This window comes from Sander vitreus, chromosome 10, assembly GCF_031162955.1.
Source record: "Sander vitreus isolate 19-12246 chromosome 10, sanVit1, whole genome shotgun sequence".
Classification (NCBI taxonomy): domain Eukaryota; kingdom Metazoa; phylum Chordata; class Actinopteri; order Perciformes; family Percidae; genus Sander; species Sander vitreus.
Window position 1 is genome coordinate 8,733,991 of NC_135864.1, and position 25,945 is coordinate 8,759,935.

The 25,945-nt window shown below is 39.9% G+C and overlaps 1 protein-coding gene across 1 annotated transcript; it reads right to left on the minus strand.

The window, feature by feature from the left end:
- Window positions 1–6,662: 6,662 nt before the first annotated feature.
- elovl6 (ELOVL fatty acid elongase 6) lies at window positions 6,663–24,116 on the minus strand. Its single transcript, XM_078260148.1, has 4 exons — window positions 23,875–24,116; window positions 9,751–9,882; window positions 8,783–8,934; window positions 6,663–8,339 (listed from the first exon to the last, which is right to left on the minus strand). The coding sequence occupies exons 1-4, from the start codon at window positions 23,955–23,957 to the stop codon at window positions 7,897–7,899; spliced, it is 810 nt and encodes a 269-aa protein (XP_078116274.1). The 5' UTR covers window positions 23,958–24,116; the 3' UTR covers window positions 6,663–7,896.
- Window positions 24,117–25,945: the final 1,829 nt, after the last annotated feature.

Consider the following 25,945-nt stretch of genomic DNA (forward strand, 5'->3'; position numbering starts at 1 on the left):
CTTTGAATGTCAGGTAATTGCAGTGTAAAAAACACTTTCCTGTGTTTTTGGTTTGCCACACAACTAGGCGGGCAAACATTTATTGTGAACCCAAATTGATATACGGGCCGGTTCTAAATCTGCAAGGGGACGGATTTGGCCCGCGGGCCTTGAGTTTGACACGTGGTCTACAGCGAAATGGGGACCAGGATTGTACAAGACAGGTAAAATTCCGACCCATTTATCCCATACATCTCTGATTGCAGCTAGTTTGTCTCTTTCACGTCAACCTGCTCTGGTGTTGTGGAACAGCCGAGATATCACATGAAATGACTCCAGAGACATTGTCGCTCAAGAGATCTGGATCGTCAATAGCATTGTCTTCAGTCTCTGAAAGATCCTCTGACTCTGAAACCTCTTCCTCTACATCACTATTACCATCAACAATCTGTGCTAAAACTTCTTCAGTTGCAAATCTTCTGGAGCTCATTTTGTAGTGTGCGTGTCAAAGAGATGACATTACAACAGTGAAGAGGACAAGCATGAGAAAGCTCCTCCTGCTTTACACAGACTCACCCGGTTCTAAATGGGTGTTCAAAGTAAAATTGTAAATAACTGCAATCAAAATAAAGGGCATCAAAGAGAAATGTTTATTTTGGGTCTTGACAACTACCTACCCACGTCAAAGTCTCTGGGTCAAAATGACCCGCAACATCATCTTTGTATACAAACTCTGAACAGACAGACAGTCTACTACACATCAGTGTGTTCTGATTTAACAGACAGTTAATGACCCTAAATGACCCTAAATGAGGAAATGTCAACATTTCATGAAGAAAAAGATTTTGGTCAACACAAAAACGGAAATGGGTCAAATTGACCCTTAACATAATACAAGGGTTAAGTTTGGCCTTTCGATGTTGAATACTTTACAAATCTAATAAAAAGGGTGGTGTGAGGGGTTTAATGTGTCAATGGGTTATCACAGAGACACAGTAAGAAAAGGCAAAAACATGAACGTTACCCAAAGTAAATAAATATGTTCGTTAAATGTATATGTTGAAATGGTCCAGGAATGGGAGAAGATTGGACAAGTGTTTTTTTTAACAGCGCAAAACACATACAAATAACTACAGTAGTTTCCTTTCTTCTCTTTTAGCTATCGTGGTAGTTTTCTGCCAGATGGGGCAAGCTTTGCTTTACTGCTCACGCCTCCATCCCAGCCCAGAGGACAGCTGATGAGGGCTAAAGAGGGAATTAGCTACCCACTCAAAGGCTTTGCTCTGATCCTTCAGGTCAGTAGTTGGTCCCTCCAGCTCTTGAGCAGGACAGAGTAACCCTACTTTGCAAGGATTTGGGCAGATTTTAAATCAAAAGGGGAGGGGTTCTAATGCATGTATTGGACATAGACACATGAGCCATAATCTATGGGTGCACATTGCACTACAGAGAAGGACATGTCCCAAACCCTTGGTTGTTGTGTCTCCTCAGGTACAGTTGCAGGGAACATTTGAATTGTAAAGATAACAATGTGCTTCCCCTTAAGTGACAGCCAATACAAATGTTGTGTGCGTCAATGAATTACCCTTACTGCAACCTAAAAACATATAAATGTTTGAATCCATTACAAAACATCCAGTCAAACAGATGATGTTTATGTGCATTTGTGTGTCACATCTTTCTAACCATATAGTACATATTCATAATGAAAACGGAGTCAACCCCCGGAAGCAGAAACGGCTTAAGGATAATATTATTTAGAACTCTAATGCATTCATTGTAATGTTGGCCATTCTCACACAATGCTTACAAGTATTCATTGTTTCTATTGCATTCTTGTGAGGGTGAACAAGCTTTTGAAAGATGTTAGGGCCATCATGGGACAGTAAACACTCAGCTGAAACCAATGGTGAAGATCTAAGTTTTTTGAGTGGGTTAGGTGCTTTTCAGGCAATATTGCGATATCGATTATGAATATTGTGATTAGATATAAATTTAGATATTTTTAAACATATGAAAAATTACAAAAGTTATGGGAAAACGCATCAAAATAGATTCATAACAAATAAAACAAGTTTTCTTACAACACTTTCTAATTTCTTATTTCAACTGACAGTCATATTGGACTGGTCCAACATGAATAAATAAATAACGATGTCTACAGAACAGGACATGTTTTACTGGTTGTACAGTATAAAATAAAAGAACAAGACAACTTTTCTTTCGCTTTTCTGATTCGTTCCGTTTAGTTGTCTCTATTTCTTCACTTACACTGTCACTCTGTCGAAATATGCACGCACGTGGTACACTCCATACGGTTTGTCACGTAGTGGGCCTGTGTGCTGACGTGTACTAACATGTGCAAGTGGCACGGTAACTGGCCAATGAAATGATCATTATAGCGTTTCAAGCGGGCTCTAAATCAAACAACTAAGCCACACAGCCAACGGACAAGACGCAGCGCTCCACAATATAAACAAAATACTGCATACTTATCGTGACACTATCGCTATAATATTGCGCAACGTGATATCGCGATAACGATATTGAGTCAATATATCATGCACCCCTAGTTTTTAGTCTGGTAAAATAGTTATCTTGTACAAATAAATGAAATAAAGAGATACCACCAAATCAGATTGTTGGTATATGGTCCTGGAGAGAATTCCATCATACTTTAACAGACCTCATTCACTGTCTAGAAACCAATATTTTGATAAATGGCTGATGAATAAAGTTGCTCTTGCAGTTTACATGCTCACTCTAACAGACAGTCTTATAGCCAGGACACACAAAAACACAGAGAGAAGTCAAACATGAGAATTATAGGAGGCACATAGAATAATTGCAACTGGATTTCACCTAAACCTGGGAGAACTTATTGTCATGCCCATTTTGTTCCAGCAGATGGGGATAGTGTACAAGGAAAACCACTTCATTCAAAGTCAACCTGTGATAAGATATGTCAGTATTATTAGCAGTAGTAGCAATATATTCAACACAAATAGACTAGGCCTAAATCCAATTAAAACAAACTGTCACAAAACAACTTTGAAAAGTCAGCCTGAGAGTCTAAATCCCTTATCAAAAAAAACAATCAACCGTCAAATGCTATTAACATACACACACACACAGAAGTACAATGAAGACATATACTGTTAATTTGGGATGTTGCCTATCAAATGAAAATTTAAGAATGCACCTATGACAAAGAACCTTGAAAATATGACCTTAGGAAAAAAAAAGTGTTAAGGTGACAACTTAAAACACACACACACACACACCTTGATGCTTGTTGCTTCCAACCTTTTGAGGTTTAGGAAGCTTCTTCAGCACATCATTCAGGGAATTTAAACGTATGGCTGATAAGTAAACATGTCAATTTCTTGTACAGTAAATGTACTTTACTCTTGTATCTTGCTATAGTTGCCATTAAATTGTATTAATATTATAGAATATTTTAATTCTGTCACCTGCCCATCAGTTTTGGTCAGATTGTCAACGAACCCCCCAACTGTAGTTTTGTTGAAGGCTGTAGCTCTGGTTCAATTCACCCCACATCATCTGGCTCACTTTGCCTCATAGTCACCATTTTGGTAAAAACGGCCTAGCTTAGCAATTCAGGCTAACCTTTAGCTTAATGATTCACATGGTTTTATATGTTGATAAATCACCAACATGTACCATACACAACTTTAGACCTATATAAATTTGATATGGCATTTGATTTAACAGCTAGTATACCTGCAATGCAGAAAGTTAACTTTAACAAACAAAAGTGTTGACACAGGACACCAAATGTGCATAGTTGCCTAGAAACAGGGTGGGTCACCTTACACACTGGCTCATCTTACCCATTGACATACAGGTGCTGGTCATATAATTAGAATATCATGAAAATGTTGGTTTATGTCAGTAATTCCATTCAAAATAAAATGAAATTTGTATATTATATTCATTCATCACACACAGTGATATATTTCAAACGTTCATTTCTTTTAATTTTGATGATTATAACTGACAACTAATGAAAATCCCAAATTCAGTATCTTCGAAAATTAGACTATTACTTAAGACCAATACAAAAAAAGGATTTTTAGAAATGTTGGCCAACTGAAAAGTATGAACATGAAAAGTATGAGCATGTACAGCACTCAATACTTAGTTGGGGCTCCTTTTGCCTGAATTTCTGCAGCAATGCGGCGTGGCATGGAGTCGATCAGTCTGTGGCACTGCTCAGGTGTTAGGAGAGCCCAGATCAGGTTGCTCCGATAGTGGCCTTCAGCTCTTCTGCATTGTTGGGTCTGGCGCGTCGCCTCATCCTCCTCACAATACCCCATAGATTTTCTATAGGGTTAAGGTCAGGCGAGTTTGCTGGCCAATTAAGAACAGGGATACCATGGTCCTTAAACCAGGTACTGGTAACTTTGGCACTGCGTGCAGGTGCCAAGTCCTGTTGGAAAATGAAATCTGCATCTCCATAAAGTTGGTCAGCAGCAGGAAGCATGAAGTGCTCTAAAACTTCCTGGTAGACGGCTGCGTTGACCCTGGACCTCAGAAAACAGTGGACCAACACCAGCAGATGACATGGCACCCTAAACCATCACTGACTGTGGAAACTTTACACTGGACTTCAAGCAACGTGGATTCTGTGCCTCTCCTCTCTTCCTCCAGACTCTGGAACCTTGATTTCCAAAGGAAATGCAAAATGTACTTTCATCAGAGAACATAACTTTGGACCACTCAGCAGCAGTCCAGTCCTTTTTGTCTTTAGCCCAGGCGAGCCGCTTCTGACGCTGTGTCTTGTTCAGGAGTGACTTGACAAGAAATGCGACAGCTGAAACCCACGTCTTGCATACGTCTGTGAGTGGTGGTTCTTGAAGCACTGACTCCAGCTGCAGTCCACTCTTTGTGAATCTCCCTCACATTTTTGAATGGGTTTTGTTTCCTCTCCAGGGTGCGGTTATCCATATTGCTTGTACACTTTTTTTTCCTACCACATCTTTTCCTTCCCCTCTCTATTAATGTGCTTGGACACAGCGCGCTGTGAACAGCCAGCCCATGATTGTGTAGCCTACAGAACTAGACTGAGAGACCATTTAAAGGCCTTTGCAGGTGTTTTGAGTTAATTAGCTGATTAGAGTGTGGCACCAGGTGTCTTCAATATTGAACCTTTTCACAATATTCTAATTTTCTGAGATACTGAATTTGGGGTTTTCATTAGTTGTCAGTTATAATCATCAAAATTACAAGAAATAAACACTTGAAATATATCAGTCTGTGTGGAATGAATGTATACATTATACAAGTTTCACTTTTTGAATGGAATTACTGGAATAAATCAACTTTTTCATGATATTCTAATTATTTGACCAGCACCTGTATAAGATCTTACCCCACTCTCCCCTACATTTGTTAACACGTTATAATGCTAAAATAAAGCATTGGAAGCTGGAGTTACACTGGCAGTAATATGAATCCTAACGTTATGCCACTAATATTTCCTTTTCCTCCATTTGTATGCCGTTTTGAGTGTGCCTCAAGTTGTTGACACTACTCCCCAACAAGCAAGTTAGTTCTGCACGTACCTTTGCAAACAAAAACAAAAAATCCCTAACGTTACATTAGCCATTTCCTAGAAGTGAGTTAGCTAACTACATCTTAATATGTTTGTTTACGATCTAATGGAATTAGCAGTTACGTGTGGGGGAGTTAGCGTTAGCTAAACCCGCATATAACCTCGCTGGTCGTTTGACAACACTTACCAGTTACAGTATGACACTTTCAGATTCCTCAAAGACTCCATCATCCAGCCGAACAAAAATATTCCGTCTGCTGCTCAATAAATAAGAGTTAACTCATTTACAACTTAAGCTGAGTCTTTTCGAACCGAATAAAAACGGTAGTCGGAAATAACATATATTTGTAGTCCCACAGAAGGTGAGAGGAGACGGTCGCTTCCTGCTACCATGTTTTCTTCGCTTTTATTTTTGCTTAAAAGTCTGCTAAACATGGGAACACATTGGGCTGGGATAAACTTAGCCTTCGTCTCTCTCTCTCTCTGTAAAAGTTTTCACTCTAGGGTGTCTCTATTGTAGAATCCAGCAAGAATGATTTAAGGTGTGCATATATCTCCAACAATTCATCACAGGAAAGAATGTGGAATATGTAGTCTCAATGATTAAGCTTGCTTGCACAATTAGCTACACCTCTAGGGGGAGGTCAGGTCCAGTGGATACTTTTGAATGCAGGTCCAGCACCAACTGTGAAATAGTTAATTGGTAGAGCCAATTAGCTCCACTACTCAAGTCATGTATGTTGTTTATACCTGCCACCAGCCAATTGTATCCAGCAATGATCTACATTGACTTAAGTAACCTAGGTGAAACCAGAAAGTGTAATCATTGATATGTTTAAGAGCTGACAGCAAGTAGACAACTTAAATCGAAGTAATTATTGCTACATAAGATCCACTAAATCAAGTCTGACAAGTATTCAAAGAGTCTACTCAACAGACATGGAAGTGATAATCACCCTCTAACCTTTCAATATTGCTGCCTCTATGTGCCACGTAGTCCCTAAAATGGCTTTTCAGGTTCAGCACTAAAAAAAATGATTAGCCTAAGTCTGTGCCACACCCAAGATGTCACAGATGAGACAAAAAAAAAAATACACACCACAGGTATGACACATTTTTTGCACTCTTTGTTCATACGTTAAGTTGTTCAGCAACAATTGTTTTTGACATTGATACAGTGCAAATGCACAATAGCACAACAAACACCATTAAGGATACATACTATTTTTTTAAGTCAATACAGCATGTTTGAATTTTTTTTCTTTTGCTAAACATAAAAATGTTTGTCCTCAATGTAATCCTTCAGTGTCCAAAAGACAAGTTTTCTTCACGTGTAGGGGCCCTTTTAACAGAGAGGCGTTTGGAAATCAATGGCAAGTCATTTTTCCAAGTGTGGTCGGCAACTTCTGCATGGTCATGACAAGTGGTGAAGCAGGGCACTGTCCGCATCTGTTTCCCATCATGCTAAGAGCACTGTGATCATCTGAGTCAGTCAGTCCAATCAGCTTCATTCGTATTTTTTATCAACTATGCGGCGGTACTGGATGAGTTTTAGCCATACCGTAAACCGGTGCTGATGTTAAACATGTCTATTTTGTCTTGATATGCATATTATATTAAGAAAGAGATAACCTAACACCTGAGAAAATATCGCATTTTGCAATGTAAGACACAGAAGATACAGTGCCGTTCACCCCATCAGTTCACATCAACCACCACCACTCCAGTGTTTCAAACTTTTTCTTAAAACAGATCAAAACAAACCAACAAACACTGACAACAGACGGACAAAAACATACTCAGATGGTTCAAGTCAACGCTGACTCCATCCATCTTCATAGTCAACGCTGACTCCATCCATCTTCATATGCACCAATTAATAATTATTTTAATATCAAGTAAACATATGCACGTGGCAGATGGATTTTTTTTTTTTTATCTGCCAATTTTGTCTTTTTGTTTAATTTTAGGTTTTAAAAACTATTCATGATGAATTCAAAAAGGGCCTTTTTAAAATTCAGGTGGACAACTCGATGGCTTCTGATCATGGCAACGCTGCTTCCTCAGCATCCCTCATCGGAGATATCATGTTCTTTGAGGCATTTTAGATCTGCACATTAGTAGTAATGCTTAAGCACAAACACCAGCCATCTTCTTGACCCTCCTACCCCCCCACCCACGCACCCAAGCCCCCATGCCACCTCTCCATCACCCATCTTTCATTTCAATATCCCCTTACCCAACCCTAACAAATTCTCTCAAGTCACTGGTCCCTGTTTTCCATTTCTAACTCCCTTTTTCTTCATTATTTCCCTTCTTCTCATACTTATGGCATTTGTTCACACGCTCTTCTTGGCGACAGCCGTGGCAGAGAATTTGGACTTGCCAAAGTAGGCCTCGAAGAAGAACTGGACAAAGAGCACAAAGTAGCTTAGGTACATGAGGGAGGACCACACAATGTTCTGCATGTGGGATGGACACTCCTGGCCCTGCTGCATCCACGAGTACACCAGGTAGTTGACCACACAGCCCATCAGCATCTGGGTGATCTGGGTCAGTGTGATGAACATGGCAAACTTGCGCGACACCTTAAAGCCGGCAGCTCGCAAGGCGTAATAAGAGTACATGACAGCGTGGACCAAGTAGTTCATGGTCATGAACCATCCGCCGCCGGCCACCATGTCTTTGTAGGAGTACCAGGAGTAGAGCAGCACGGTGATGTGGTGGTACCAGTGGAGGAAGATGAGCTTCTGTTTCCTCAGGACAATGAAGAGAGTGTCACCTGCAGGTATGACAGAGGAAGTTGGGTTGTTCAAGACATGGGGGAGGTTTGTGGAGACCATGTACAGTACCAAATACACTATATGACCACTTGCATGCGGTAAAACAGTCTGCAGCAGCATGATATTTGTGATGCTATTTGGTACAGCAGCATACTATAGACCTGTATGTAGTGCCTAACGTCTATGTGTTTAGTCTACCATTGGGATACACTAATACAACTGGCAACAAAACAGTTGTAATGAAGGGATGACTAACAACACTACTAAGCAACATCACTAAAGAGCACAAGCTTCATGTGCGACAATATGACAATAAAATGAATCCAAAACAAAACCTTACTTGGTCTGTTCATTTATTTGGGAAAGATGGTTTATGGGAAACAATATATTGTACCCAGTACACCGACACTATCAGGCATGCCATAAAAACGCCAAGACTTACCCAGTTCTGGTGCTTTACTTAGTACAAAGGCGTATGCCCAGAACTTGCTAACAGGCCCGTTGTAAAAGCTCTGGTCACAAACTGACTGTTTAAGCCCTTTCGTCATCAGGATGTACGTCATGTAACTCCCAGTACGGATGGCACCAAATATACTACAAGGACAGAGAGACAAAACGGGAAATGTGTGGTTATTTTGTTACTGTGGTTGATATGTGAAGTCTATGCCATGTTGTGTCGGTATCAGCTGCACCTTAAATAAACAAATATGCATACTTTTTTTAAATATATATATATTTTTTTATATATACAAATCACCTATTTTATACAAAGAATCCTGTGTGAATTAAACCACATTTTGCGTTGGTTTGAAATAAACCATGGCTCATTGTTTTTTTGTTTTGTTTGTTTTTTTAAATCAATAATCCATAACAACAAAGCACCTGCTTCCCTCTGTTGCTGGTAGTATCTGATGTGACAGATGCACTCTGCACTATGGATAGAGAAAAGGCATACTATACATAAAAGATTTTAGATTTCTAGAATTTCAAAGTAATTACACATTGTACCTGTATTTATACCAACACAATGGCAAAAAACTAATTAAAACAAAGAAAAGATGACAGCTCCGCAATAAGCAAGTCTAAGTTATTCCCCGCACTAACTCCTCAAACTAGGAAGACCACAGGAAAAGGACCAGTATAATGACTGAGTTGAGTAAATGTGGACAGATGCAGATATTCTATCAGCTGTCTGTCTACTGAGCCACTTCATAAACCAGAGAAACCATTTTGTGAAAAGTAAAGCGAGAGAAATGTTTGTAAATGGCATGAATGGCTTACGTTTTATTGATTACACAATGACATTTAATTAGGCCACTAACTGGTTAAACTGTAAATAATTAGGATTACTCTTCGTGTTTGAAAAGTGATATTTATTTGCTCTATTTAATAACGTTAGCGCTTTCTTACCTGAATAGAGCAAGTGTGAGCGACCATAGCACCAGCGGCTTCCTCAACTCAAACTTCTCCCTCGGTTTCATGACATGGCGGCCCCCAAGGATAAAGGCAACGTAGAGTGCAGAGAAGAGAAAGGACTTCTTCCTGTGAACACACGAACACAGAGGAAAGATTAACATTAACCTTTTTTGACTTTTCATTGCCTTTACCTACACAGCCTAATGTGCTGATTATGTCTGGTCTTTTTCAGAAATGCTGTGCTTATTAGTCACACAATCACATAAATACAGGGTGGCTTATAGTAAGCTGCTTAACAGACCTCAAACAATGTGAGGAGTCAACCAGATATAACAGCAGAAATATAGCAAATACTGTGCAAGGCTCATATTGTTTGTTTTTAAACGTGCATGCAGGCTGAAATTCACGTTGGTGTTTTGTCGATATTAAGCCGCTGACGTTAGCTAAATGTCTGCTAGCTGCTGGCTAATTTACGCAGTTCTATGTCGCCCATCTCAGCCAAGAACAGAGAAATGTGAAGTAACAAGCACAAGTAGGAATGTGCAGCATAATGCCATGCTTTAATGAGGCGCTGGCTGAGCATTCATTCACAAACACTGCGTCTGTCGTGAGTCCGGCAAAACGTAGGTATTTCCATTTATTTTAAATGCCTGCAGGAGAAAGTTGAGACTGATTGAACTTTTGGAGAAAAGCAACCCGACGTCAACCTGCGGTGGACAATCATGTATTCGGAGATCAGACTTGTCTGTCCGTACCACGGCGTACAAGTCCAATAACGTTACAGGAAACATCACTGGCTATCGCTGCTTTATGGACTTGGGTTAAAAGCATTTTCACAAAGGTTACTAAAGGAGTAGTGAGGGTCACTCCTGCCTTTACATTTCTAGGTTTAAAACTAAATGTATACAACCAAAAGTCTGCTTCTCTAACTGCTCCTCTCCCAGCAGCGCCACTATAATAAGCACAACATACTGTGTACAGAACACAACAATATGGAGCTGTATTGATTTCACAAGCAATGCCTGAAGTAATGATTTAATGATTTGAGGCCAGCTCCAGCAATCACTAAATGCTTAGCTTTCAGTTTACAGTTATTGCTTCTATTCAGTTCCAACTCCCACCATCCTGTGATGCCTGTTTACATTAATTGACTTGTCAGAGATCCCTGCTGTGCAACGTGAAGTGAAGAACTTGTGCTGAAGCACCACCTGGCCCAACAGAATCTAAAGAAAAGCATTTCCCAGCGCTCAGCACAATTGCAAAGTGCAGGTGGTCTGACTTGACAGACTGGATGCTGAGTAGGACCAACAGAAGATTGGGGCATTCTGCCAAAATCTAGAGCATTTTTTTTTCTTTTCAAAAAACTGTTTGGTCTATTGGACAGGGAGCAGAGGAATAGTTTGGATCAGCATTAGCCAAAAAGGAAAATACGTAATTAGTAAAGGTACGTGTCCACAGGCAGCGTCATTTCCACGCTTCCCTCTTCCCTCTGGATAGGACCATCTATTCAGGGACAACTCTCTTAGTAATAGAAGGTATAGTAGAACACTGGTATACAACTCAAATGACCTGTGCACAACCCACACCACTACAAATGCAAACATTTCTCATAGAAGCGTGACATATGCAACCTGGAAACAGCAATTCATTCTGTTCTGTTTTGCAACTTGAGCAGTAGGCTACACAGCAACAACAGCACTTTGTTTTGCTGATCAGGTGTGTAGCCAGGCAAAAAAGCGAGAGAAAAAAAAGTGTGCAGTTTGCTTAGCCACTTAAAAAAAACTTCAAATGTGGCTGTGTGATATGCAGGGAGTGGACAATATAGAACAGAACAAAAAAAAAAAAAAAAAACTTTCGTTAGTGTTCTGTTTTTGTTGAGCCCGTGTCACAGTAACATTTACTCAACCTGGTGGTCATTTTTGAGGTTCTAGTTTGTTGTATTGTTGTAGTGGCAGCCATATACTGTAAGAGAGTAAGTCATGTTAAGATGAATATCAATTAGCAGTCATATTTTAGCCAATACCAACTGATTAAAAAATATCAAGACCTGCAGATTGGCTTGGGGCACCCCTACTTCCCACCTGTCTTTCAAATACATTTCAAATATAAAAAGCTGTACATTTCAAGAATTTTTTTTTTCTCAGCTGTTTATCACTGAAAGGAAAAATGTGAATCCTAAACTATTGCTATCAATAATAGTAACCAACAACAAGGCAGGCCAACAAAGACAGGAACAAAAGTACAATAACAGTTGTTTAACATAATAGACTTCATTGTGCGTCAGTGTTCTGAAAGTGAGAGATGCCACTTTTCTGTTCTTGCAGGAAGCCCACAGACTGATTTAGGCCACCTCCACAAAACAAAGGACAAAGCATTCCAGTCCAAGTAGCTTTCAGAGAATGACAAGACGGTTGGACTGCAGAATGGCATCACTGTTTCTCAACTTCATACGAAGGAGGGGAGAACAGAGCCAACACTGAATACACAGTGGCTCACATAATGTAATGAGGCCGGTTGGGCTGGAGAGGAGCAACAATCTTAGCATTCCCCTATGGTGTCCTGCCTGTCCTCAAAGCTGAAAGGTCAAAGGTCAGAGTGATGTATGGCCTGAGCTGTGATTATAGTCTGATAACGGCAGACTAAATCGCAAATGCGAATCATTCTGGAACCTCTTAGTTTATTTTCGAGTTCGAGTTCCAAGGGGCATTATTAAAAAGTCATAGACCAAAATACCTCTGGATGCTGGTGATGGTGTAGCATAAAAATGTCTGAACAAGTGTTTTGCCATCAAAATATTGAAAACAGTACTTTAACAGAAAGTTCCACATCAGCTGCAACCATCTTAGTCGTTTTCAAAAATGCTACAACGGTTCTCCTCTTTAATAAGCGAGGTGTATGCTCGTCATAGAGTCCCTGGCGCGATGGTCTGCGAGCCAAAACTGATGTCACCACGTCATTAGCTTAAAACGCGAAGGCTCTGCAAGTTGGAAAACTTAAACTCCAGCAATCTTATCCTCAACCACCTTCTTTAACTTTCACTAAAAGACCGTATTTACAGTACAAACCCTCTGAAATATACCTGTTCATTAAAAATGTTTTCTAAACTGACCAAGGCTGTTATTCATGTTATTATTTGGTTGTTATTTTGGAAGAAAATGTGCCCTTATTATGTCTTTGTTTCTCATGTCTTATCTATGTATTTCTGCAGGTAAGCCAATATCAGGACAACGATAATATCAGTATCAAAAACTACCTCAATGATTGTTGCAATCTATGTTTTTTTGTGATCCAGCCCGAGCACAAAGGTTTGGAAGAATTTTCTGTCTTGTTCTCCACGATGTATCATCATCTTAAACAAGTAGACTAAGCCAGAGGTTACGATGTGCATGGCCTACTGCGTTATGTTTAAAAGATAGATTACACCAGAGGCGTCCTTAGGCCTGGGCATCCCCGGCGACAGCCCCGTAACAAGTATATATATAATAATTTATTTAATTATAAATATAATAATAAAAAAATAATGGCACATGCAAATTAAAAAAAAGTATTTTCCAAAGCACTCGCAGGTCTTACTTTTTTTTTTGTAGAACTCATGGTAGAACTGTAACTTTGTCCAGTTTATTTTTCCGAGGCAAATAGAACGTGCAGCTACGTGCGGGGTCCGACCATCATGCCGTATTTGTTGCTATCACCTAGCAACCGTCTCTACGTGAGGAAAGCTGTGAAAGGTGTAATTCTCGGAGGAATCATAGCCAAATCAGTCTAATACATTGATGTCATCAACACAAAGTTTAGGAGTGCAATACTGATGATTAATTTGAAGTTCCTGTGACGCAACGTTTACAGTCTATGATTCAGACTCAAACACACGGAGCTCTGAAGCAGACCCGTGCGTCGCTTAGTGTCCACTGTCGCTGTAAAAATAGAGATGAGCAGCACGCCTTCCGTGGTCTGTGCAGCTTCAGGTTTATAATGGACGCGCTCTGCTGTGGGCATGCTGCGGCAGGAGTACACGGAGCACAAATGCGACACCTCCGATGTAGAGCAGCGTACAGCCACTTCCCTGAACTTTCTCTCATTCAGAGACCAGAGTCTCAAACGGGGCTCTGAGTCTGTCAGATCTGAGATCTACCGTATCAGCAGAGCAATCACGCAGAGCAATCACGTAATGCACAGCAGACTATGGTGCAGGTAGATTATTTTCTGAAACATTGTGACTTTATTCTTGATCTATTATATTTTTTATTAATTATAACTTTATTTTTCACAAAATATCATGACTCCTCCAAATGTCAGAGAGCACAGATGGGATATATTTTGAATGTGGACAAAGTTTTGAACATGAGCAGAAATCTTACTCAAACATCTGAAATATTACAGTCCAGGCGTTTATTAATTAATTAAAATTAATGAATGTATCATTGAGGTGAATAATTGTCATTTGCACATTTAAGGAGGTTACTTCTCCAACAAAAGACGGAAAAGAGGAGGGAGGAGTAAATGATGTCTAGGCTCAATGTGTGCTGACTCAGATAGAATTAGAAAAGTCGATCTACAGGAGAATAAATAGTTTGCCTGAGAGCCTTACTGCAATATATTCTTTTGTGTTTTTACTGTATATTTGGATTGTAATCTATGTTTCCCTTTACATAAAGATATTTTCAGCATAAATTGATGCAGAAAAATGTAGAAATGGGTAAATAAAAATTCACCATCATGCAGGAAATGAAGTGTTTAATGCACAAAATGTTCTGGGGGAGGACCCCCCCAGACCCCCGCATCATAAGTCACCACACAAATCTGCAACAAAAAAACCTGGCCTTTGGGTTGCCAGGCCAGTTATGCTTAGGCCAAATGTTGGTGCCAACTAACATCTACAAACTGGGCAGCTGAAATTAACATACACTGGCTATAAACAAGCTGGGCAATCGCCGTTTTGTATTGCGTTCAGTTTATTTAAATGGGTCCGGGCTAAGCCTCCAACCTCCTCCAGTCCTAGAAACGCCCCTGAATTACACAGTCAAAAAATAATAAAAGGCTAAAGAAATCCAAGGGCATGCTCTAACAAGATGGTTCATGGTGGTGGGGGAGGTGGAGCTGTTGTCTTTGCAAAGGATGTGAAGTGCCAGCTGCAGCCAAGCTATGTCTGCGGTCACAGGAATTTATTTGAGACAGTGTGAATTCACATCATCCCTTGAATGCTTCACGATGCCCCTACAGCTCTAGCCCTGACCTTCAGAATGCAGATTCACCCAAGAAATGATACAATCAACTGAATGTTTTTCAAAATAAAAGCCAAAATACAAGCTATACATTTTGAATGATCCAAGGGCCAAAAGAAGTATCACTGCTTTGACAAACTGACAAATGACGTGAAGTCCTGATAATACGATTTATTCATTTTGTACTTATTATAAAAGATTTCTGAAGAATAGCTAAAAGTTTGATCCGTAGACAAGCTCTGCTAGCAACTCTGGCTGTAGTCAGGATTTACGGTGTATATGTGTTTCTCCCATCTTCCTTCAGTTCACTTAGCAAATAATGTCTACAACATAACCCAGAAACTAATAAAGATGCAAAAACTTGAGATGAAACTTGACGTTGATCTATTGATTTTGAGTTGAGACATAAGATGGAAGAAGCCTTAAAATATTTTACCAATGACATTTTAATGACAAAACTATAATGACTATACTAATAATTGAAAAAAAAAAACCTGGATGTGGCAACCACCACTTCTGAACCTGACTTCTGTCTACACAGAACAATATATAGAGAGGGGTGTGGCAAAATGTTCGACTCTGCTGGTTGTCAAAGTGGACCAGGCAGCAAAAATGAAAAACTACAACGTCAGAGCTCTTTTGAGAAATAATAAAAGTAGGCAGCAGTGTAAAAAGTATAGGTGTCCCAGATCCACTGCATAAGATCTACATGTTCAAAGTGTTTGTGCACCGAAAGCTTAATTCAGGATCAAAACATCATTTTGAATCATATACCATTTGTACTGGTGTGGGAGGATCAGATATAACTTATTTCCATGAACAATGTAGTAAAGTATTAGTTTACAATAAAACCAATGACTAAAAAGCCCACGATCATTATATGTAACCAGGACAATGAGTAAGTCAAATTAATCAGAAGAGCTGCTCAGTTAGTTAGGTATGACATGTCTTTCTCCCATGTGTGCTTGTTATCAGAGGGTGTGACGCTGGGCATTGGTCCAGTATGCTCCGTTGCCAAATCATGCTGAATATCTGATATATAAAAATAAAAAGGTGTTCATAGCTGACAGAGTAAAAAGCAAAGTTACAAAGCCACTCTAGCCCAACAAAGGTTCACAACAAGATTTCCAGACAAACTGCCACTGAGAAAAGGCATCAGATCCCATACACAATTGCAAGTAGCAGGTATAGACATAATCTTAAAGTACTGTTCACAGTTTATCACAATATGTGTGTACTATATCCTTGTGGTTTTAGGTGGTCTGTGTATCTACTGCATATGGACTATGTAGTATAGATCATAACATAATAAGGATGTTGGTTGTGTAGCCCCTGCCCTCCCCCACTCGCAGTGTTGTACAAAGCTGCTGGATAACCTGTCGTGAAACTTGGATCTGCATTAGCTGGTCCAGGAGACTTTACCCGTTACGTAATCCTGAGTTTGCAGTCTGAGGATGAGTCTGTACGCCTGTGCCATTGAGCTGGTGTCCAACTGTCTTACCAAATTGTGTGTGTTTACGGCGTCACATGCAACTGTATCCACAACAAAAGTGTGTGTGTGTGTGTGTGTGTGTGTGTGTGTGTGTGTGTGTGTGTGTATGTATGTATGCCACACAAATGCACAAAGTCATGCAGTTCAGTACGTGTAACTCTATTCCCTGACAATGTATCTAAAACTTTGGAAAGGCAACCGGAGTTACTGTGGCACCGTGTAGCATTAGCTGCAAACCACTAAACAAGACCAAGAGGTGCTGTAAGTAAGACCTAGCTATTGCAGAATAATTTCCCATCCAGGAAGCACCAAAGCACCCATTTGTAATCCAGTTAGTAACACACCCACCAGTTCCAGTTCATTCTGCAATCAGTAGCCTACATGAAGGGAAAATGTATCTATTCAAGTATTTTAAGTGCTTAGGAACATCTTGAGTCATGCTTATTTTAACCCTCTGTTAAGGCCAAGCCATTTTTTCCAATCTTTGGTTCACCTGGTTTTGTTATGTAATAATTATTGTATAACCTCAACCCTGTAATGCACAATCAATTTATAGACATTAACTATGGACAAGCGTGCAATTAATCGCGATTAAATATTTTAAGCCACTACATTCCTTGACTACACTTACAGGCTGTGGATCAAGCTGTGCATCTCTCTCTATCCAACCATCTCAGACAACGGTACACAGAAAAATGTGTGACTAATGGTGGTGCTATGATCTAATGTTTTGATGAACGGCGGCCAATTTTGTTGAAATCTTGTGCTCTACTAGCACCTAATAATGGCATACATGTACACAGTCAAGCACAAGGGTGACCCAGTCCACATTCCTGGAACTGCAGAGGGCAGTAATGCAATTATGCAAGGCATGCTAGTTCAGTGATTGAAAGTTGATGGAGATAACATGCCAAGAAAAGATGCAATAATTGCTCAGGCAGTGAATAAGACAGCTATTAAATCACGCAAAAATGTATATGCATAGTAACTCAATGGATACAATATACAATAGACTGTACAATGAACTGCTCTTTCCTTTGCTTGCATCTAAGCTTTTCCTTGACAGCCTGATGGAATCTAAAAGTGAAACCAGAAACAGTGACACTCTAGGCAGACCTTAATTCCTAAGGAGCCAGCCTACAGCTTCATCTCACCAGTCGTGAGAAGGCGAACAGCCTCGCAATCTTCAAGCCTGGGGTGAATTCTGGGTTAACATGGTCAGAAATGAGCAGCATCATGTGCTGCTCTTGTTAAAATGGCAGCAGCATGCTGAAGCAAGACATGTTAGATTTAAATGTATGGCCATCAAGAGGAACCTCTCAAATGCACTAGGAAATAATAATTTACTTTCTACATTAAGCAAAATACTAAATGCCATATGGCCAAAATTAAATGATTGATTAATAATGTAATAACAATAACTTATAACAATGTCTTATTTTTGCTGGTAAACGACAAAAACAAGCACCAGATGGGAAAAGGATATTTTACAATAACTTAAAATGCACCACAAGGCTGGCGAGTTTCAAGTGAACGTCTGTGTGTTGTTTTTCCGACCAGACTGTTACGTCCCGCTGTTGGAATCCTCTACAGGGAAATACAGTCACACTTTACACCTCTTAACGTAAGCCGTCAGCATTTTAACCATATTTATATATATATATTTTTTTTTTTTTTTCTTCATATTCAACCAAATCTTTAACTACAGAAGAAAGGAAACTGGTTATCTAATGACCACTGAAATGATACCCTGATGCTTAATTTAAGATGGGGGTATCTATTGGTCTCATCCATCCAACAGCAGGGCTCAAGAACCCTGCGACAATAGACTGTACTGCTCTTGGACTGAATAAGTAACATGAGACTTGGAAGGAAGAGACTTATCTCCTCAACTTATCAAGTACCATAGGAACCTGACCTTTAAGACTAGTCAGTGAGCTATGATACTTCCGAATAACATTGCCATATCCCTCATAGGGCAGCTGAATCATATAAACAGTGAGAAAATATTAACAGACAAAAATACACAAAAAACAGACCACAACAAAGATCTCATTGGTCATTATCACTGGTGCATTTTCACTGAAGCATTCTCAGGCTCTGCATCCTTTGTCATCAGTCCAGAGTAAACCACCAGAGATCCATCAAAAGTGCAGAGACCCATAGCGATGCCATCTACCCCAGAGGCTTTTCAAAAACAGAGAACGCAGATTCCAAACAACCTGCATGGTAATGGAGAATGATGACATCTGAGTACAGAGTGAGTCAGCAGGTTAAATAATATGTCTGTATAACGGAAAGGTAACAGTATTCTCTTCCGGAAAGTATGGCCAAACTGCAAATAATCTTAAAAACACAACAGGCCACTTTGGAACTGCAGTAGGTTTCACCCATCACACAGTATCACATGCATGTTGCTAAACAACAGCATCTAGGTCCATGTCCACTCCTTCCTCTTCCTAGTTTTCTGAACAACTGGCCACTTAATCATCCTTGCTTCACAACGCTGAGCTGCCGCTGCCAGTCTCACGGGAACACATTAGATCAGTGTACCAGTCTCCATTCATCCCTGCAGAACAATGTATACACAGTATATGTCTAAAGATTTCTCACTGTGTCCATTTTAAAACACATGCATTTCTTTGGCCAAGGACTTAGTCTGTACAGAAAATTCCTTTCAAAAACACAAACATCTTACTTTGCATGCATCACCCCTAAAAGTGATAAAAAGTAGGGTAAAAAGTAAAGTAACCCTAACCCTGAGGCTACACTAAGAACAGCATATTAATTGGATTCTTTAACATAATAATGAGATGGACTTCTGCTCAACAAAGCACATTGATTCTTAGCTCATTTAACAGCTCAACGGAAATCAAGTGAACAGAAGTTTTTCCTCCTTTGACAATAATAATAATATACGATTCAATAAATGCAACAATATCAGTTGGAGTGTAGTAAGAGCAGTAGTAGTCTGCAGCTTTTTCACCTAGCTACCCTACGTGCACTGATAGTAATGCTAAAATGGATTATCTACCCAAATCAGCCACTAGTTGGCTTGTGTTATAACCAGGGCTGAACAATGTATGGTTTCATCGTCAACACTATGAGATAAGCATGTACAACACACCGCAAAGAATTGAATGCACTGTAAGTCAAATTGAGTCCAAACCGTCACGATAAGTTAAAAATGCTGGATGGAAAGTGGGAGCTATTCATCACTACAACATCCCTAGTCCTCAATACAGACAGTCTAAGGCATCTGATTGAATCACTCTTTTAGGTGCTCAAATAACACATCACCCTCTCAACTTTCATGACCCCTTTGAAAACAAGTACAATGAGTACCATACCAATGCATAGATTTTTTTTTAAATTTAATTTCTGTCAATATCCAAACTTAAACAATTTGTCTTACCTTTGAGGTCTGAATAGTTTTCATGATCATCATTTGTCAACACAGATGCTCCACCTCCTTCAGCTCGGTCTTTGTAGCGATGGGTTTTTATGTTACAGACTGCTACAACCGGCATATCTGGTAGGACCTTCTTAATAGCTCTCATGGGGTGTGTTCAATTGTTCACTTACAATACTGAATGCTGAGCCACTGGTTTAGACATAAAAGCATGTTGCAATTCTGGCCTCACCTCAATCAGCGATGTCACTGCAGGCATGTTTCTCAACAGCAGTGAAAAAGGTAAAACACCTGCTGTCACATCACTGATTGTTGTTCAACAGTAGCTAAGACCTACTAAACTTGGACCTAAATTGGTGCACATTTATGATGTTTCCATTCAAATAATGTCACAAAAACTGAGCCAGAAGTGGAATTCATAAAGATAATCAGAAACAATTCCATCTTAACACACATGCTAAGCAACCCATTGTCAGCCCAAAACTAATTTGATTGGCATTTGCAATTGCAGTGTTTCCTCTGTTGATTTTTAGTGGCGGCCCGCCATGGCAAAATTTCTGCCGCCACGGTATCAGAAATAGGGCAGACACTTTTAAATTATCCTGCTGACACAATACAAACCCCCATCGGCTGCCGCTCACATTGGCGCCGATACCGTGGGTGCTTCGAAGCTCGAGCACCCACGGAAAATACTGAGCACCCACGGAGGAAAACATAAATCGGCGCCTATGCATGTCAGTTAAACTTTTCATCTCCAATCCTATCTGTATTTGTGAGAAGTGGCGCTGTCCCGAGTTGAAAGATAGCCTACTTTACGGCTTTATTATCGAGTTAATAGGCGTGTGTTCGTGTCGGCCCTCTGTCCATTTCTTAAGGTTCTGAAATGCAAACATTTTTTGACTACTTTTTTTTTTTTTTTTTTAAAAAGGGCGTGCGCCCGTGAGCACCAACGGAGGAAAACATAAATCGGCGCCTATGGCCCCTCACATTGCAATTTGATAAGTAGAACTATTCAGAGGTTATTGGGCCCGTCCAGAGTCGACTATTAAATGAACAGGGGGTTGTTGTTCGAACAGACCTGGATAGACCTGCCCCCACTGCTAAAAAATAAAATCCTAAAGGAAACACTGAATTGGCTTAGTTGATGTTAATTCCAGACCCTAGTAGAGGTTTGCTAAAGATGCTTGACCCCAGGCTAAATAAATAAAAGTGTGGTATGCAAGTCTGTGTTTTAAGTCACTTCATGGTGAAAGAACATTGCAGTTGGTTTGCAGTGCATTGCAGTGCTCAACTACCGAAGTAACCATCAAACATCTTCATTTTATTTCTATTTCGCATGAAGCTTGCCTATTTTTATTTGCTTTTATTCTCTGTCTCACCCTTAAGTCATAAAAACATGCCAAGCTTAGTCAGTTCCTCCCTGAACATTTTTAATGTAATAAATAACCTATCAAATCCCATTTTCTAACAGCAACGTGCACTGGCCCAGTCTGACATCCTCTGTGGCCCAGTCTGACATCCTCTGTGGCCCAGTCTGACATCCTCTGATACATGAGCAGGAGAGAAGTCAGCATAGGTCAGCTGCAATGTGATTGGCTAATGCTCCGTCAGCCGACATCAGAAGATTAATGTTATTGGTTGGTTGTCAGTACCAGGCTATGGACAGCTCCTACACACTGCTCCCAATTCTCTCTCTCTCTCTCTCTCTCTCTCTCTCTCTCCAATAAATAATAATGGAACTGTTCTAAGACTGGCTCCATGAGCTCTACTCACTCCAAATTTGTTTAAAAAAATAATATGCTAAATGTGTTTTTTACACAGACAATTCAGACAGATGAATACCTCCTGCTCGCCGTGTGCTGCTTTTTACAAACCTAGTGCCACTGAATGCATAATGAAGCCTATGCTAACTTAACGCTTGACTTATTTTGTATTGCTTAGAACCATTTTTTTCTCAACCTGGCATGGACTTGGACAGTAATGACCCGACAGTGAGTTCATGCAACGTATGGTTGGATGGACCAGCACATGACCTACATTTGAAATGCATCAATGCACACAGACACAAAGCAATATCTACTTAACCCCAGTAGGCCATGGATATACTTCAAGAACTGGATACAGCTTTTGAGGCAGAGCCCTGTTTATTACTGAGAGTTGCTCAGTGAAGCAGGAAGCCCAAAAAGTTCAACTTCCAAGTATAAAAATACCCAGATTATCGACACTGCTTCTGCAGTATGGGGCCCATAGAGCAGGCGCGCTAGAGACCTCCAGTTTAGCACCAATGCTAATTTGAATGGGGATTCAATTATGTAATTGTGCAGTTCTTCTAGACTTTCTAAATGTTATCGGACCAATTAGATCAAATTCAAACAGGAAATGAGTCATTTCGCAAGGGATTGTGACGAAAAATGTATCAAGAAACACACTGCAAGTTACTCTGTTGAAGCTTGTTTAATAATTAATCAATTATAAGTTGGTCCACATTCTCCACTCCTTTTGCCAAAACCTCTATCCTTTCTAAAACTAGTCTAATAATCGATTTACAGAAAATTGCCAACTATGTTGATGATAGATTAATCATTTCAGTCATTTTGTGCTCATATTATGCTTTTGGGCTTTTTCCCTTTCCTTTATTGTGTTATATATCTTTTTGTGCATGTAATAGGTTTACAAAGTGAAAAATCCCAAAGTCCACCCCAAAGGGACTTACCATCTCCACCAGAAAACACTGTTCACAAACTGCTCCAAACAGCTCTGTTGTAGTCCAGCCTTTACTTCGTGACAAACATGCGTCACTTTGTAACACACGTTATAATGCTCGCCTAGCTGCTAGCGTGGCACGCCCTCATACTCTGCAACTTACTAGCTAGCTGTGCTGACCTAGCTGCTGCGCATGTGTGACTCCCAACAAAGATGGAACAGAGGTGAGATCTCTCACTCTGTAGCTAAAACAGAGAGCTCAACACACAGGGTGAAAAGAGGAGCTGCAGCAATGTGCAGTACAACAAAATACGGTGTTTTTTTGAAAATTAAACCACATAAGCCTATTCTGGTACAACCTCTAAATACAGTTATGAAACTGAAAATGAGCATAATATGAGCACTTTAAGCAAAAACATCAAAAAATGAATCCGGCTCCTCTTCTCTGTTTTACATCATTTAAATTGAAAATATTTTGAGTTTTGGACAGTTGTTTGGAGAAAACAAGCTATTTGATGACATTACCTTGGACTCAATATTTTATAGTCCAACAGATGAATCGATAATGAAAATAATTGTTCATTATTGAAAATAATTATTAATTGTTCACAAAATAATTGTGAAAATAAATATTGTAAATGTTGCTAAACATTTTCATACATTCAGAAAAACATTAAAAATATAAATCTGAATCAGAATAAGTGGCCTTACTGCTAACATGCAGTACGTTGACTTGAATTCCCCTGTACAACACAATGATGACTTACTTACCTTTATCAAAATAACAATAATAAGTAAGACCATCCTGTTTGAAGGAGAAAACAGTGGATGGCTGAGGGGAATTGGTTCAATATGCTATTGGGCCAGTGACTGTAAATGGATGAGGTAGCTGGAGTCAAGGATGACCTTCACAATAAAATAACTAACATAGGGAAAATAAATCACGGGATAAATCCTACCCGTTAAAGAAGCACAATGCAACAGCGGAATGCCATGTAGTATCCGATTAGTTCAGACAGGCTTCAAGTGTGGCAGAGCCTTGCTTTCGCACGCGGCTAAAGGCCTGCGTAAATTTGTTCATTTTATGAAGCACAAGCAGCAATTTGCGGATGATGACAGAGCCTGATATAATAGGATACGGCGTGGTTAATCCCGGTGGGCGAGGCTGATACAAGTGCACGGCACAGCCTCCCTCGTGTACACTCGGCGTTGAATTTGCACTTGAAAACGTTTATTGTAATGTGGGATTAAAAACGAGGCGCTAACATTACATGGCAGCGTAGCCTTACCAGTTCTCCTGCATCCATCGGATGGCTTCGTCCTCGTTGAACTGTCTCTCGAATTCGTACTCTTGCAGAGCTAGCACCGACATGCTCACTGTGCTGTGTTTCTGTTCACGCTGCTGAGACAAGACGATACTCGGTCGATGTGTTTCTGTTTGGTTAGTCTGTTTCCTCACAACCCTTGACTCGCATCGCTCGTGCTGCTGTCTGGACCTCGCAGTTCGTGCGCGAGCAGCTCGGCAGTCGCGGGCCCTTCCTCCTCAACCGGCTGACAGAGCCTACGCCCTCTTCCGCAGGAAGGTGGACTTCAGGTCCTAACGCCGCCCGTTTTGTTCTCCTCTGCCATTATAGTGCATTTGAAATTTTTCAAATGTATTTAATTGTAATAACTAGTACACTGCCTGTTGAAAATGTGCATGTTTGGAACGGAGAGACCCCCGTCTGACCAACGGTCAAGGTGGAGCTGCTCTACCTCATTTACAGTTGGGTAGTTTAATCTAACAATGTATCATATTTTTTAACAAACTTAACATAGGAAAGATACATTTCATTGATAGCTGATTATTTAAGATGATGGTTTGGACAGGATTTGGAGATCTACCTTTATCTCAAGCATGAACAATATATGCATGTTTAAATGCAGTTTTCAACTAACACAGCCTTTAAACAGTGTGACCTGATTAATGGTTTTCAGATCACGTAACAAAATAAATCTTGGAGCATAAATAGTGATGTGGCACTTTGTTGAACATTTATTTGCTGTTTCCCAATGTTTCAAAAGACTGTTGTAATGACTGCTGTATCAACCTATACAGGTGGGAGCTATTCAAAGACAAATAGGTGGGGTGAGCCCTTTTGGCACTGCCTGATTCAACTTTTACCTAGATACTGTCTACAGGGCTGCAGGCAAATGCAGACACATGCATATGCATGCAAACACACACTACACATACTTTCTTCAGATTTGGTTGCAGGTTGTACAATTTTTAGCACTGATATGCAGACTGTGCTCTCTGGCAGACTGGTGGGCTGATGATATCTGATGATGATGATGCAGCTTGCCTTGGACTTTCAGCATATTTACCCATTATCTTATACACAAACAATGAGGCAAAAATCTCCTGATTCAAACATGGAGAGTTGTGTTGGTAACTGCAATGGATTCATTCTTGGGACATTTTCTTCACATAGGTTACATCATCGTCAGCATACAAATCATCTGAATAAAGGATTTGACCACATCTTGAACAGTTTGTCATTGGTTCGTTCTACTCCAATCAATTTGCTGACATCTATCTGTAAGAATGTAGGAATTTAGCAGGAATGGGAGAATCACTATAATGCTAAGGTTTTCTCTCAGGAAAAACGTGTTTGCTTTATAAGCTTCTCAGCAACAAATCTTTGCACTCACATCTGAAAGTGGGCCACCAATACTACAACACAACATCCACAGTCCAGTCATATTTGCTACTGATTGAAATAAATAAATTGAAAGTCTATAGAACAAAATGTCAAACACAAAAACACTAGTATTGCAGAAACAGGGACTGGTGTCAATAAACCTGTTGCTCTGCATGCTGAAAGGCTTTCCACTTTCCCCTGGAACATCACAATACTTCTGTTCTTAAAGTGGAACTTACAGTTTGTGTTGATTCAAACGGCCACTTTGGACAAAAGTGGTAGTGTTTTTACCACACCTGCTGTTGTAACGGTGTTTTCTTTACGGTGCTGTAATGCCCACTGTAGATTATTGAGTTAGTGTGATATGGAGGTCATATAGTTGCAATGAACGTTTTGCTCAGTCAGAAAATCATTCATTTACAATAAGAGAATACGTTAAAGATGCATCGTTGCATTTCAAGTGTTGCATACAGTAACTTAGCCTACTTTGGATGAACTAGGTATCACTGTCTCTGTGTCACGAGCCAAAGCATTAGGAGTTTGTTGTAGCACCAACGTAATAAGATTAATATAGCGCATTTCATGAAACCCAAGGACGCTTTAAACAAGTACAGGGGGACAAAGAAATAGAAAATAGTAGGCCAACACAAGTACAGACTAAAAGGAATAAAACGTC

What these genes read in the sequence shown, in the direction of transcription:
- elovl6 (XM_078260148.1), bottom strand. Translation starts at nt 23,957, where the DNA reads ATGTCGGTGCTAGCTCTGCAAGAGTACGAATTCGAGAGACAGTTCAAC. An exon ending in CGATGGATGCAGGAGAACTG is followed by an intron (nt 9,883 to 23,874) that starts GTAAGGCTACGC and finishes GTGTGTTCACAG; the next exon opens with GAAGAAGTCCTTTCTCTTCT. An exon ending in AAGTAAAGCACCAGAACTGG is followed by an intron (nt 8,340 to 8,782) that starts GTAAGTCTTGGC and finishes TCATACCTGCAG; the next exon opens with GTGACACTCTCTTCATTGTC.